This window comes from Chelonoidis abingdonii, chromosome 4 (assembly GCF_003597395.2).
Source record: "Chelonoidis abingdonii isolate Lonesome George chromosome 4, CheloAbing_2.0, whole genome shotgun sequence".
Taxonomy (NCBI): Eukaryota; Metazoa; Chordata; order Testudines; family Testudinidae; genus Chelonoidis; species Chelonoidis abingdonii.
Genome location: NC_133772.1, coordinates 29,762,178 through 29,777,469, shown reverse-complemented (window position 1 = coordinate 29,777,469; position 15,292 = coordinate 29,762,178). Strand labels below are relative to the sequence as shown.

The window sequence follows — 15,292 nt, the reverse complement described above, 5'->3', positions numbered from 1 at the left end:
CTGATGTCCACAACTTGACAGAGAGTTCTTGTCTGTTTAAGTTAACTATAGTCTTTGGATTTCCCGTACGCACAGGCCTTCCATTATGACAAATTCTCTTTAAAAATAACTCTCAAGTGTTTGCAAGAGAAGTGGCTTAGTTTAATCATCTCTGTTCCTACTGTTTTTCCTACAGCTCCTATAAACTGAAACCATAATGTTATAAGCAGCATACATCCCAAATACCAATCGAAAGTAACACCTTTGGGCCCTCAATCAGAGAAACAGTGTAGAACTGGATGGCTCAAGTGGCTTGGGAATGGTCCATACAAGACTTCAGCTCTAGAGAACCAGTTTTGCTCTGGACCCAGGTTGTGGTGGTACAAGAAGTCCACGGTGTTGGAAAGTGAGATTATGATGGAGCCATGAAACTTCATGTCAGTTGTATGCTAATACCAAGGAAATCTTAAAAATCCTGATTAGACATTTTCAGGCTAGCGGAAAAAGGGTAGTTTTGTCAGTATTAATTTTTCCCTACAGTTTTTTTAATATTTCTAGTAGCTTAGGGCTTTTGACTAGAATCTTGAAATTTGGCAGGCAGATATTTGTGTTTTGCTTTCTTCACAAAATTCTGTTTAGATGTGTCTGAGTTATGAGCAGCAGCAAAATCAGCCTGTATGCGTGCTGAGTAGGACTTGTTAGATACTTAATACTGACAAAACTACCCTTTTTCCGCTAGCCTGAAAATGTCTAATCAGGATTTTTAAGATTTCCTTGGTATTAGCATACAACTGACATGAAGTTTCATGGCTCCATCATAATCTCACTTTCCAACACCGTGGACTTCTTGTACCACCACAACCTGGGTCCAGAGCAAAACTGGTTCTCTAGAGCTGAAGTCTTGTATGGACCATTCCCAAGCCACTTGAGCCATCCAGTTCTACACTGTTTCTCTGATTGAGGGCCCAAAGGTATCACTTTCTTGGCGCAGCACTTTCCTTCTCAGCACTCTGCTCAGAGCATCCTTCAACTCCTTGTTCCTCATGCTGTAGATCAGGGGGTTCAGTACAGGGGTCACAAAGGTGTAGACCACAGACACCACCTGGCCTTGCTCTGGGGAGTAGCTGGAGCCAGTGTGGGAGTAAATGAAGATGCAGCAGCCAAATTGCAGAAGGACAACTGTCAGGTGAGAGGAGCAGGTGGAGAAGGCGTGGCTCTGGCCAGCTGCAGAGTGGATCTGCAGGATGGTGGCCACAATAAAGACATAAGAGATGCAAATCAGCAGGAAGGGGGTGGCCAGGGTTATGATAGTGGCAGCAAAAATGATGGCCTCAAGGTTCTTCGTGTTGCCACACGCCAGCTGCAAGACGGGCAGCACATCACAATAGAAGTGTTTGATTTCATTAGTGCCACAGAATGGCAGGTGGAACAGCAGAACAGTAAATTGCAGAGCAAAGAACTCCAGCACCAGTGACCCAGCGACAAGGCACACACAGACTGTCCAGCTCATAACGAGGGTGTAGCGCAGTGGTTGGCAGATCGCCATGTATCGATCGTATGCCATGACGGCGAGGAGGACACACTTAGAACCTCCCAGGAAGATGAAGAAGAACATCTGGGTGCCGCAGCCCGCAAGGGAGATGGTGACCTTGCTTCCTGACACAAGGTTCGCCAGAGTAAGGGGGGCAATGCAGGAAGAATAGCAGATCTCCAGAGCTGCCAAGTTGGCCCGGAAAAAGTACATGGGGGTGTGGAGGGAGCGGTCTGTGTGGATAATGACTGCGATGGTAGCGTTTCCACAGAGACTGGCCATGTACATCAACAGGAAGGCAAGGAAAATCAGCCGCTGCATCTCAGGGAGTGTCGAGAGGGGATGGAAGTGGAATTGCATCAGCCCTATCTGGTTTTCTTCCCCCATAGACCTGCCAAAAGAAAAGAGGGGAGAGAAGCAGTCACTATAACCTGTTCTCTAGGGCAGAGCAAGAGAAGATGGTTTAAACTGCTGTGTAACATTCATGTTCAGTCTCAAAAAGAACTTTCCAACTCTAAGAAGTGTCCGGGGCTGGTTAGCAACCACCCTCACTGTCAACATACACGTGTAAAACTGGGCATCCATCTTCCAGGGCTAGTTCTGAAATCAGACATGCACTGATGTAAGGAGACCTACTCATGGTTTCCCTACAGTGCATTTTTCTATTAGGTATAATTTCTGAGTCCCTTAAAATGCAAGGAAAGACCCATTCCTACCCCAAGGAGTGCACCTCTTAATGTCCACGTGACACAATAAATGAGCTCATAAACTGACAAGGAAGGGGGCGGAAAGGAGAGGGAAATGGTGAGGGTGACAACAACAAAGTGACACAGTTTGATGATTCTGTTAACTTAGTGTTGCCAGTCTCTTCTTCCCCCCATATTTTTTCTCCCGCTCCCTCGTTAAAGGCAAGCCAACCAGGGTGAGTTCTGAGGGGAGGTTTTAGCAAGACAAGAGATGGCAGGTTTGCAGAGGGATTACCATGCAACCCAGCTGCATTGGAACAATGAAAAGGAAGGCACAGACTACAGGTGTGGATGGTGCTTCCTATAGGAGATGGTGCCAAGGCATCCTTGGCTGCAGGCTGAAAAGGAGACAAGAGTATTTTTCAGCACTAACAGAGGAAAAGCAACTACACACCTCAGGAATCATTGAATCTGTTAGTGAATTAAAGAACCCTTCACTGGCAGCCCTGTTTCTGAAAGCCAAGAGGTTATGGCAGTTAAGCGGATTCCTGCAGAGAATCATAGAGTCATAGAATATCAGGGTTGGAAGGGACCTCAGAAGGTCATCTCGTCCAAACCCCTGTTCAAAACAGGACCAATCCCCAACTATATGAACAACCCAAAAGCAAAAGATGAATTCTGTGCTTAGTAAGGTCCTCAGAAACTCAAAGATTTTTATCAGTTTCTGCGCTGGTATCAGAGAAATGACTATCAGAGGGGAAGCTCTCCATGTCTGGAAAATAATTTCTCACCTCTTTTAAGCATCTTGTATTCTATCACTGACTATTTTCTTTTTTCTTCACTCCTGTAATTTGTCCATCTACCCTTCTCCCCCTGCCCCCACAAAGTCTCTTCATCTTGCTCGCTCTCTTATTACACATGGCTGCTGCATTATCAGAGGAAAGCAGGTCTCCCAGACCAGAGTGCCCATTCCCTGTTCCCCAGCCAACACCTGCCTTGCGCTCAGCTCTGCCCCTACAGCTGTTTGCAGACCCTGCTTTGCTGCTCATTGCTGTTTGTTGTCAAAGGGCTAGGAGCCACTTCACAGGATATATCTGTGGGGAGAGCAGATACTGGATATAACTTTGCATTTGTCCAGCACTTGGTACCCTATGATCTCAGCACTCCTTTATGGGAGAGATGAGTGGAAATAGGGTGAGTTTCATTTTATACCTGGGGAAGATGAGAGCACAGAGAAGGGAGGGGACTTTCCCCAGGTCACACAAAAGTCAGCCCCTGCATTAGGAATTGAACCCAGGAGTCCTGGCCGCCAAATTAAACATAGAGGGTAGTTGCAGGGGTCTCACCTCATTTCAGAAGGAAAGTCAGCAGCTGCTTTTCCTTTCTTCAGTACCAGTGCTGAAGAGCTCAAGCTGGGAGCCTTACATGCCTTACACGGACCCTCGAGATCGGGGCTGGTGCTGAGACCTCCCCTTGCCTCTCACCTCAGTCAGAGAGCATGATGGGGCTCAGTTGAAATCCTGGTTCTGTTTTCACCCAAACCATACCTGGGGAAAATGACATCAGACCCGGGACACCCATGGGGGTGGGTGGAAGAGCCTGAAGGCCATGGGATGAGGCAGACAGGTTGGCACCGCACTGGTGAAGGGACTACACAGGGCCATCCCTCCAGCTCATCAGCACCAGCCAGGGACTGAAGAAGCTAAATACCCATCAGACCTATGACATATGGGGGTTTGGGTCATGTGGACCGTGCAGATTGAACTGTGCAGAATCTGGATTCAGCCACTGCCCCTGGGCCAAGCGCTACAGATCCCAATGGAGTTTCAAATCACAGAGTCTCCTAATGGTCCCAGATCACCCCCAAACCACCCTCCCAAATCCCTCAGAGACACACACATGCGCGCATGTGCATAAACACATACACATTGTCCTCCCCACCCCCTCATGGTATGATCCTTGCACCTCCTCTGGACTTTCCTTCCCCCCAAACCATTGCCTTGTCCATTCCCACAGTGCAGGATTGTTTCTCATAGTGTATTATCCAGGATGTTTTGTGATTCAATTTTAAATGTCTCAGATAATAGGGTGTCCATGCTTTCCCATGGGAGACTATTGCACACTCAGACAGGCATCACTGTCAGGAAACATTACCTGATGTCCAGCTGACACTTCCCTTTGCTGGAAATCCATCCTTTACTCCCTACATAAAATCCTCCTCCCACCTTACTGTTTGTGCTTTTCCAATAATTGCTAATGGCCATCACCCTGCAATTGTTTTTTGCCTAAGGAAAACCTGATTTTATCCTGGCCTGACATCAAACCTCAGGTAACTGCTTGGAAGGTTGTTTTACAACCACTATCCCTCTAGCACACCTGAAGTATCAGCAGGCAGGTGTCTGGGACAAAGATGGCTAATACGGGATCCCAGGCTGGTATTTCATAGTCTCTTTTTCTCTGCTAAGTAGTCAGGATCTGTACACCCCAATGCATTCCACTCAAGTTCCCAGACCCTCAGCTTCCAGACAGCTGCAATGCACACAGAGTTGCTGCCTCTGTGGAAGCCATGATCCCAGGGCCGGCTCCAGCTTTTTTGCCGCCCCAAGTGGCGAAGAGAAAAAAAAAAGATAAAGCCGCGATCAATGGCACTTTGGCAGCTGCTCTATCGTGCAGCTTCATTCTTCGACAGCAATTCGGCTGCCAGTCCTTCCCTCCAAGAGGGACTGAGGAACCCGCCGCTGAATTGCTGCTGAAGACCCGGACGTGCCTCCCCTTTCCATTGGCGGCCCCAAGCACCTGTTTCCTGCGCTGGTGCCTGGAGCCAGCCCTGCATGCTCCCCAGTTCACTAGTGTTGCCTCAGGCCAACACTCTCCTCAGCACACAGCACTTAGTCATGTCTGTGGTAAAACCAAACAGATATTTTTTTGACAAAGCTTAAGATAAGGATTCAGACAGAAGCAAGTATAAGGATTGGAAACATACAGTTACAGCCAAAATAAAAATGTAGAACACAAAGTAGAGCCTATACTTATTAAAAAGTTCCTTTCCTGTCTGCCAAGGTATTTCTCACCCAATGGTCAGCCTGTAAAGCACTTGTCCAGGCCAGAGAGCTGGGATCCATTTTTCATGATACAGTCATGCTGGCCTTCTTAACAGACAAAATCTTGTGCCTTTTTTTCTCCTTTTATACAGCTCCAGACCTTTGTCTCTTCCCATAACCAAAATCTTTCATTAACTTAACTTTGGCCCTGATGGTCCCCCCATTCAAAGTCTTCTTCCTGACCTCTTTTATGCTTTATGCAGGCCCAAGCCCACATCTTATCTAGACTGTGAACACTTGGCTGGGCTCGGCCAAGCTGAAAGATGTTAGTTCTTCTCACTCTTGATTGAGTTAGGTCTGAGAGCCACCTCACCCCAGGTAGTTCGTTTTACCTCCTGCAGCCTTGGAACACAGTATTCTACATGTTACTAACTCTTAAGATGTTGCCCATACATGCATCCTGAACTAACCATGACGGCCAGTGAGTTCTTAGCTTCTGAAAGGGACTGCACCTGGTCCCCTTCAATGAAATAGCATGAAGATGGCAATCGCAGGGGAAACATGCCCATATGGTCAGGGCTAGGCAAGTCTCTAAGAATGGACTCATAACTCTGTACCCTCCCCCGTCTGTTCCCAACATGGGATGCCTGGATCACAGTTTGATATTCAGGTCTCAGCTTTGTGGCTCACATCTATCTCTGATATAAAGTCATATTGCCCCCTTTCATTCCTGGGATAATGCTGTTACTATGGGGCCCTTTCATGCCACCCATCTAGAAGAACAATTATTTTTATAAACTGTTCCCCACAGTCTCTCCCACACTCTTGCTTTTGCTGAAAACCATTTTTCTGTCCATCAGATGAGGATAAGGTCTTGTGTACTCCGGGGCAAACTGGACTTAAATCTGTGGCAATGTTACCCTCACAATCTAGGGCATCCTTCTTATACCCTACTGAGGGCTCAAGGCATGACCCAGTTAATTTAGGCACCCCCATCTTTTCTCTTCTGAGGCCTCTGGGCATAAGGCACCTACCCTTATCCGTGGGGCTCAGGGAGAAACCTTGTCAATTTAAGTACCCAACCTTACCCCTTTTCCCTTGGGGCTCAGGGTTCTTTGGGTCCATGGGACCTTTTCCCAGTGAAAAAACCTTACGTAGCTCTTCTCTGAACATCTATTTTTTAGTAACACACACGGAATATATATGCCAGGCTAATCTATTATTCTCACCACTCTCAATAGAGACAAATTTCACCTGATGGCCAGTCAGGATGCACTCGTCTGGAGGTTCTTGGCACCCTGACATGTCATGGTCATGGAGGGGGAACGATGTCTCGTAGCTTGTTGTTGCACTGCAGTCCAGAGTTGATTTCCAAAGAGCATTGTTTTTCATTTACATTATATAGGTAAAATTAGCTAGCTCCTTTAACTCTGCTAAACCTACCACATTGTCCAACATCCCCAGGTAACAAAATTTAGCCAATCACACACTGGTACCTGTGTTTCCTTCTCCCTGCCCAAGTCTTTTCCTTTGTAACTCTCATGCCCAAATTGTAACTTATTTATGACCTCTGTTTGTGCAGATGCTCAGCATAAATTCACTGGTCAGAACTTATCTTGCAGGGAGGGATAAGTCAGTGGCTTGAGCAGTAGCTCACTAAACCCAGTGTTGTGAGTTCAATCCTTAAGGGAGCAATGTAGGGAGCTGTGGCAAAAAAAGTAGTTGTGGATTGGTTCTGCTTTGAGCAGGGGGTTGGGCTAGATGATCTCCTGAGGTCCTGTCCAACTGTGATATTCTATGATTTTATTACTATTTGTTGGGTTTCTGTATTCTCCCTAAATCTTTCCAACTACTTTACAACCCTTGGTGGTTATAACTCTTGTTAGGGAGATTCCTGGGATGGGATTGTTTTATCAGTAGCAGAGCATTCTTTTTTTCAATTTTACTGGTGAACTCCCTGAGTTTCATCCAAGGCTGGTCAAGGCTAATTTAATATGGGGGTGAGTTAGGGCCCTGACCTACAATTCCCCTCCTTGATAACTCTTTCACCAAAGCAGTCATCACTACCATGAGATACCCACGCTACATTACTTGGATACATTTCCCAGGGATGGTCAGTAACAGTGTTAGACGATCTTGCATGTTGGGCATTTGTATCTTCTGGATGGTTCTTCTTACCCACACTGTCAATATCACCATGCTAAAAGCAAAGCCAATTGGATTCCAGTTATCACCAAAATGGGGTGAATCATTATATTAAAAGCTCCAGTCACCCTAGGCGACCAGCCCAGTAAAGTTTCCCACCAAGAGTGATATCTAGTTTCAGCAATGTTTTTTTCAAACCATTGTCACTTTGTTGATTGTTGTGCTATACTTCAATGCTAATTTAGTCTTCGTGCATTTTATATATCGTAAATGGTCTTGCAGCATCTGGTAAATTAACAGTTATCTAACCACACTTATGTTCATACCTGCATTAACTAATCTTATATCATTAACCACATGGGCATTATACTGCAATTGTTCTACAATCCAAAGGGGTACATAATATTCAAAATCACAACCCTTAACTTTATTAACAGTACAAAAACATATATCATTTGAAAATTCATAATTTGCTGAACACCATTGTCCTGTTAAGATATATATAACAACACTGTGAGTAAAGCTATGAGATTTTACTACATGATTTTTACTGAAACGTTGTAGTTCTGGGTAATGCCCACAAACCAGAGACAGAGACACCCTAGCATGTCAGCAAAGAGCTAAAGAGACATTACTGGCTTAATCAGACATTCTTCAGTGCAGGGGAGTGTTTCCAAAACAAGAAATGTACAGTTCATCTGAAGGATAGTTGGAGCTCACATACACAATGGAATTGCCTCCCTGCATGATCCAGCAAGGATTTTTCCAACATAAAGCATTAGGGTGGGGGGGGGGAAATGTCCCTAGCCACCTCTCTTCTCATTCCACCTCTCTGCTCATGACAACAATGACACTTAAAGAACTGAACAAAGGGCGGGGAAAGGGTGCAACGCTGGAAAGGGACATAGCCTGTGAAATGTATTTCAGCTCATGTTTAGACAAACCTTTTGCTTTTAAGCCTATTATAGGAATTAGTTTGCATGTTTATCCTTTTATTTATTTTGTAACCAATCCAGACTTATATGAATCCATATTTCTACTCACTTACAATCTATCTTTCTTTAGTTAATAATCTTGTTTTTATCTAAACCAGTATGTGTTGGTTAAAGTGCTTGGGATTCTGTACTTAGGTCATCAAGCATGGTGCACATTCATTACCCACTGTTGGAATGATTGACTATCTATAAGCTTATACTGTCCAGGAAGGTCCTGAACAGTATAAGACACACATTTCTGGAGAGAAAGGCTGGCCCTGAGGGATATGCAGGTGTTGCCCTGTATGCAATTCATGGATGGCTGGGCATATCATTCATGTATTCATCTGGGAGTGACTTTACATGCTTGTGGCTGTGAGTGAGCAGAGCCTGGAGGGGTTTGTTGTTCACCAGCAAAACAATGTAAAAAGCATCCCAGGCTGGAGAGCTAAGGGGACACAACAGTTCAGATTGCACCCTGGGGAATGTCACACCACTTTACTTTCTTCTGATGTGGACAAATTGGAGAGAGTCCAACGAAGGGCAACAAAAGTGATTAGGGGGCTGGGGCACATGACTTACGAGGAGAGGCTGAGAGAAGTGGCGTTATTTAGTCTGCAGAAGAAAAGAGTGAGGGGGATTTGACAGCAGCCTTCAATTACCTGAAGTGGGGTTCCAAAGAGAATGGAGCTAGGCTGTTCTCAGTGGTGGCAGATGCCAGATCAAGGAGCAATGGTCTCAAGTTGCAGTAGGGGAGGTCTAGGTTGGATATTAGAAAACACTGTTTCACTAGGAGGGTGGTGAAGCACTGGAATGGGTGATCTAGGGAGGTGGTAGAATCTCCATCCTTAGAGGTTTTTAAGGCCCAGCTTGACAAAGCCCTGGCTGGGATGATTTAGTTGGTGTTGGTCCTGCTTTGAGCAGGGAGTTGGACTAGATGACCTCCTGAGGTCTCTTCCAAGCCTAATCTCCTATGATTCTATGATCATCACAGGGACTAATGGAGTGCCAGTCATGGACCAAGCCCCCGTTGTGCTAAATCCTACAGAGACATAGAACTGTTCACATTTTCAAATTTCTTCACAACCATCAGTGACAGAACCAGCTTTTTTTTTTTCTCCTCAATGTAATCTTAGATTCAGAGCATAATGAGGTGGGCACAGAATACACAACACCTTGGATACTTCCTTCATGGTTTCCGTTCTTCTGTAGTTTTATTTCTCTTCATCATTCTGGGCCTAATTTTCAAATGGCCATGTACCTATAGGCAAAAAGAAAAGTATTGGCAATTGCATCCCTAATTTGCACACACAAAGAGATACTTTAGTGTCTGCCTAGTTATTTGCATGGGCAAATGTCCAATTTTCACATGCCACGGGAGTTACCACACATGCAAAGTGAATCAGGAAGTTTATTTGCAATTTTGCACACAGCCCTAAGCACCTGACTGTTGGAGAACTAGGGACTTTGTCCTAAGAAAAGCTTAAAGTCTTAGCAGGTTAAAACCCTTACCTCCTAGGCAATAGGGATTGGGTTAATAAATCCAGAACCAACGTTAATATTCAAAGGATAAGTTTTATTAACAATAAAATCTATACATAAACATTTCTTTTTAACAGGAACAGAGGGCTGTGTACATATCTGGGCATAGCCACAGTTGCAGGAGGGAAAACATCATGAATGGGTACTCCCTGACACTCAGATTCAGTGGAGTTATTCAAGTACAACTCTCTAATAGAAGTAATGGATGGGTTTTGTTCACCAATCCTTTCCTTTAAGAAGTTAATTTCTCACTGCCAGACTCTGGCCTGCCATTGTTTTCATTTGTCTGTTTGTTTTGTCAGTATGAAGTAACACTATCTCCTTTGGTCAGCTTCAGGAACTGCAAGGGAAATATTCCCGCTGGGTCCTCTATAGTTTTTCTGTGCTGTTTACAGTATTCTAGAGCTGGTTGGGTCAGGTGCCTCTTCTCCTTTTGCAAAATGTCTGACTGACTGGCAAAGCCCAGAAGCAGAAGGGGAGGCCAACTAGGGGAGGGAATGGATAGCTGCTCAGCAAAGTGACCTGCTTTACAAATAGTGTGTGTGTGTTTGTGTGTGCGTGTGTGTGTGTGCGTGTGCGTGTGTTGCATGTAGGATCTACCTATGTATGTCTCAACACTGCCCTTCAGGGGCCTGTAGGACAAATGGGAGGGTTTAATCATCAGCCTCAGCTCAGATCATCCATAAGGGATCAATCAAAGCCAAATGTCAAGTCTGGGAGGAACTGGCCAGAGATGACAAAAAAATAAGTCTCCCAGAAATCCCTTTGGAAAATCTTGGCCAAGGTTGATAATGGCAACTGATGTGAAAAGATCCATATGTCATCCCAATATCCTTGATTTACCTTGTCCTCCAATTTCTGTGCAGATCTTACCAGCTGAAAAGCTCTATATCCATGTGTAGTGAGGCGGCTGCCCCACTCTCGCAAAAAGGGGGTTAAAAGCAGCCCTACAGAGGGCTGCAATAGGCAAAGGGATTAAGAACAGCTGGGAGAAGCTGACTGGGTAGCTGACCACAGTTGTGGCTGGCTTAATCAGGGCCCAGCAGCTCCTTATAAGAGGGCTGTGGGCCAGAGGCAGAAGAAACTCTCTCTCTAGTTTTAGGAGAGAGAAGGACCTGGCTGCCTGGGAGCAGAGAAGGGTACCTAGGGTGGAGCAGTGCTAGGGAAAGGCAGAGAGAGCTGGAGAGCTCCAGCCTAGTAAAACCCCAGGCTGCAGACCTTGTTAAAGGCCTATAAAAGGTACTACGGTTGCAGAGGCACAGCCCAGCTCAGGGCAGGCAAAGGCAGTAGGTCCTAATCCCCCTTGCTGATGATAAGCGGCTTACAAACTGCAGTCTGCCCCAGTGAGCAGGGGCTAGATAGTGACTGGGTGTAGCCACTGAGGCAAGGTGGGGATAGAGGGTTGGGGGTTCCCCTGGGTGGGAAGACCCAGATTGGGTGTTACTGCTGGGGGCAGAACCCAGATCTAGGAGGGCACTGGGGTCCAGAAGGGACATGGGGGCAAGAGGCAGGTGAGACACTGACCTGAAGAGGGTGCTCTGGGCTGGAGAACTAATTCCCTGGATGACCAGCAGGAGGCGCCGCGCTGGTAAGTCATCGCCTCACCACACCATGTTACAATTTCTAATCATAGATCCATGCTATACAGTTCAGGGACCTGTTCCTCAAAGAGTCAAATGGTCTGAGTTTTTGCTGCCACTAAACTGAACCTTAGTTTGGGTCATTTAATTTCTCCAGAGCAATTCTCTCCCTGGATGCCTCATTGTATATGGCTTTGAAGCCAGTCCTATTAGCTTACCTCTCTTCCTTATTATATTACAGGAGATGTTCAAGGTACAGCAGATGTCCCCAGCAAAGGAGAAACATTATTTTCGTTTTTATGGAGACTAATTCGGCATTTTACAAGGATACAAACAAGACAAAAGTCAAGTGTAACCAAGCTGGAAAACAAAGAACAATAAACATTAAAAGAGCAGGGAGCTGTGGCAAGCAGCAAGACGAGTTTGCTTTCTACATTAATTTCTCTCACTAGAGACCCTTCTTGGGGCATAGTTGGATACTGGGCACCAGGGGCTGAGATCCCAGACAAAACAGTTAGACCATGTGCCATTTATGACCACCCCTGTCCAGGAACTTGTGTACCAAGTGTAAATAATAGCAAGTTACATGAAGAATATTCCCAGACACCACATCACTGATCCCTCCACCAACAGGAGGCTAACCCGTTGAGCCCCCACTATCTGCTACTGCTTGCCAGAGGTGTGACAATGTTGTTCAATGATAACCACTTATTCAACAATACAATACCACTCCTCTGTGCCATGTCATCCACTCGATCCACAGGCCCACTGGAACCAGTTATCTGTAAGTATAATGCTCTATCCCTGTCCCAGTCACCCTAAATTATCTACATTCTGTCTCTGGAGGGGGTGTCATTTGCTGATTGATGGCCCAAAGCTGTCACTATCCCTGGGACAGCATTTTCCTTCCCAGCGCCCTGCTCAGGGCATCTTTTAGCTCCTTGTTCCTCATGCTGTAGATCAGGGGGTTCAGTACAGGGGTGACAAAGGTGTAGACTACAGACACCACCCAGCCTTGCTCCGGGGAGTAGCTGGAGCTGGGCTGTAGGTATATGAAGCTGCAGCAGCCTTACTGCAGGAGAACAACTGTCAGGTGGGAGGAGCAGGTGGAGAAGGTGCGGCGCTGGCCAGCTGCAGAGCGGATTTGCAGGATGACAGCCACAATGAAGATGTAGGAAAGGCAGATCAGCAGGAAGGGGATGGTCAGGACTGTGACACTTACAATGAAAAGGGCAGCCTGGTGGACATGTGTGTTGGTGCAGGCCAGCCTCAGGACAGCAGGGATGTCACAGAAGAAGTGATCGATTTCCTTGGTGCTGCAGAACGGCAGGCGGAAGATCAAGATGGTCAGTTGCAGGGATAATAGGAAGCCCAGCATCAGTGAGCCAGCTACGAGATAGGCACAGACTTTCCAGTTCATAATGAGGGTATAGCGCAGTGGGTGGCAGATAGCCACATATCGGTCATACGCCATGACGGCCAGCAGAATGCAATCAGCACCTCCCACAAAGACAAAGAAGAACATCTGGGTGCCACAGCCAGTGAGGGAGATGGTAGCCTTTCTCCCCGACACAAGGTTGACCAGGGCCAATGGGGCAATGACAGAGGAGTAGCAGATCTCCAGCACTGCCAGATTGGCCAGAAAGAAGTACATGGGGGTGTGGAGGGAGCGGTCAGTGCAGACAGTGAGCGCAACGGCCGTGTTCCCACAGAGGCTGAGCAGGTACATGAGCAGAAAAGCCAGGAAAATCAGCAGATGAATCTCAGGGAGGGTCGAGAGAAGATGGAAGTGAAATTGTATCAGCCCCGTTCGGTTTTCATCCCCCCTGGAACCAAGACATGGGACCTGCAAGAGAAGACAAGAGAAGAGCAGACCCTGTCAGCAGTCATCAATGGCAGAACAGGAGGAAACAGGATCACACTGCAATCAGGACATTCAAATGCAATATCAGGAAACACTTTCTAACCCTAAGAGAAGCTTTGGGAACAGGACATGTTGCCGAGGTGACTGAAGGAATCATCTTCCCTCCGGACGTTCAAGGCTGATGCTAAGCACCCATCAATCCAGGACTGTAATGGATGCCACGCTCTGGCAGAATGCATTGGAATTTCTGGTAGGAAAGACAGCAGTGAGCCCTCCTTCCTTCTTACCCTCATGATGACTGATCTGTCTTGATTTTCAAACCAAACTATAGTTTTGATGCTGCGTGGATAACACTGGATCAATTAATAGTATTTTCTTGTGATGCTTCCTCTGACTCTGACCTGAAGGTGGCCATAAAAAACCATTGCAGTAGCCGCAGGGTGATGAGAGTCTCAGAAAGGCTGTCTACCTCCAAACCAAAAAAACAGCAGGAAGGAAAGAAGAAAGCAATACAGTTAAATGGCAAGGCACAAGAGAGCCCAAGCTCCAAAACAATCCTCTATCTACCCTCTGGCCTTCCATGTTTTTATATTTCCCCCATCACCCTGCTATCTGAGCAACTAAAAATTGAATCCAGCCTAAGTGAAGGCAATTAATTGTTCGATGTAAAGATAAAACTTCTGTCATGGATCCACAGCTACACCCCAGCTACTAAACAGTTCCTTGCAGGACCCCCTTCATTTGTCTGACCCCCAATGGGGCTCACTTTTCCTCAAGGGCTGGCCACGCAGCCTCAGGACCTCCAAGATGGAGCCTCTGGTCTCCAGCCCTCCTGCTTCATGCTATGAGCTTTGCCCAGTGAGTCCAACTGAACCAAACACCTGGTCAGAGACATGCACCCTGTCCAGGACCATGGGCTTCCCAGACAGTGTCTGCAGTGACACCAGGCAGCCTTTTCCAACCAGAGCAGGGTTCATTAGCCCACTAGCACATGGCATGGGAAAGTCCTTAGGGTAGCCCAGAGAACTAGAGGCCAGTGCACCCAGCCAGCCAAGCTGCTGTGGATCTGCATCTGGCTCAGGCTCCCTGTCTCCGTCAGTCCAAGATGAGAGCTCCATGTCTCTGCAAAGTGCAGCTCGAGCAGGTTTTGCATTGTGTTATTGAAACGGAACCCCAGATACTGAACCTGGCCCTTGTTGCTGCCAACTCAGACTGGCAGAAAAGTTACACTCTAGCCACCTGACACCTGCTCCTTTTGTTCTTGAGCTGGGGCAGGGGTGGTGGGGATACTGTGCTTCCCTGATGAGAGGCAGGGGGAACCACCTTCCTCTTGGTTGATGGTGGCTAGGTGTGAATGTCCTGGCCATTGGGGTTCCCATTGTCTTTCTGAATTCTCCACCGATGTGGGTTGGTTTCAGCCAGTCCCTTAACAGCCCATTCCTTCCACTATAGACAGCTACTTGACACCAACACCTCCTGCCTCTTGCTCTGTTCCAAGAGCAGCTTTAACCCTTTTGCACCCAGTGGGTCATGTTGCAAAGTACAGAGGAAACTGAGGCATGCTTGAGATACTTAAAATATTACAAAAAATTCCCACTTTTTCACAATTTCTCTGAAGGGCAAATTATTCCATAACTGCCTGCTGCATGGCACCTATACCTTCCTCTAAAGCATCTGATGTCAGCATTCTAGACTAGATGGACCTTGGCTTTGATGAAATCTGGAAATTCCCTATATTCTGATATAAAGGAACATTCACTATGGTAGACAAAATATAAGAAGGAAATTAGGGGAACCGGAAAGGAATTTGAAGAGCAAATAGCCAAAGACAAACCCCAAGAAATTCTTTAAGAATCTCAGAAACAGGAAGCCTATGGACTTTCTGACAGACCCAGGCCAGTGGGGTACAGGAGTCTGGTCCTATTGGCATCCCAGGGGTGGGTGGGCAAA

The 15,292-nt window shown here is 46.5% G+C and overlaps 1 protein-coding gene and 1 pseudogene across 1 annotated transcript; both read right to left on the bottom strand.

The window, feature by feature from the left end:
* Nucleotides 1-919: 919 nt before the first annotated feature.
* On the bottom strand, nt 920-1,870 carry LOC116816932 (olfactory receptor 10V1-like). The gene has a single exon (XM_032766616.2). It carries the CDS (start codon nt 1,868-1,870, stop codon nt 920-922), a length of 951 nt encoding a protein of 316 aa, XP_032622507.2.
* A 10,491-nt stretch (nt 1,871-12,361) lies between these two features.
* LOC116817023 (olfactory receptor 10V1-like) lies at nt 12,362-13,635 on the bottom strand (annotated as a pseudogene).
* Between the last annotated feature and the right edge of the window lie 1,657 nt (nt 13,636-15,292).

Bases quoted from the DNA above. Each gene is read 5' to 3' on its own strand.
- LOC116816932 (XM_032766616.2), bottom strand. From the start codon at position 1,870: ATGCAATTCCACTTCCATCCCCTCTCGACACTCCCTGAGATGCAGCGG.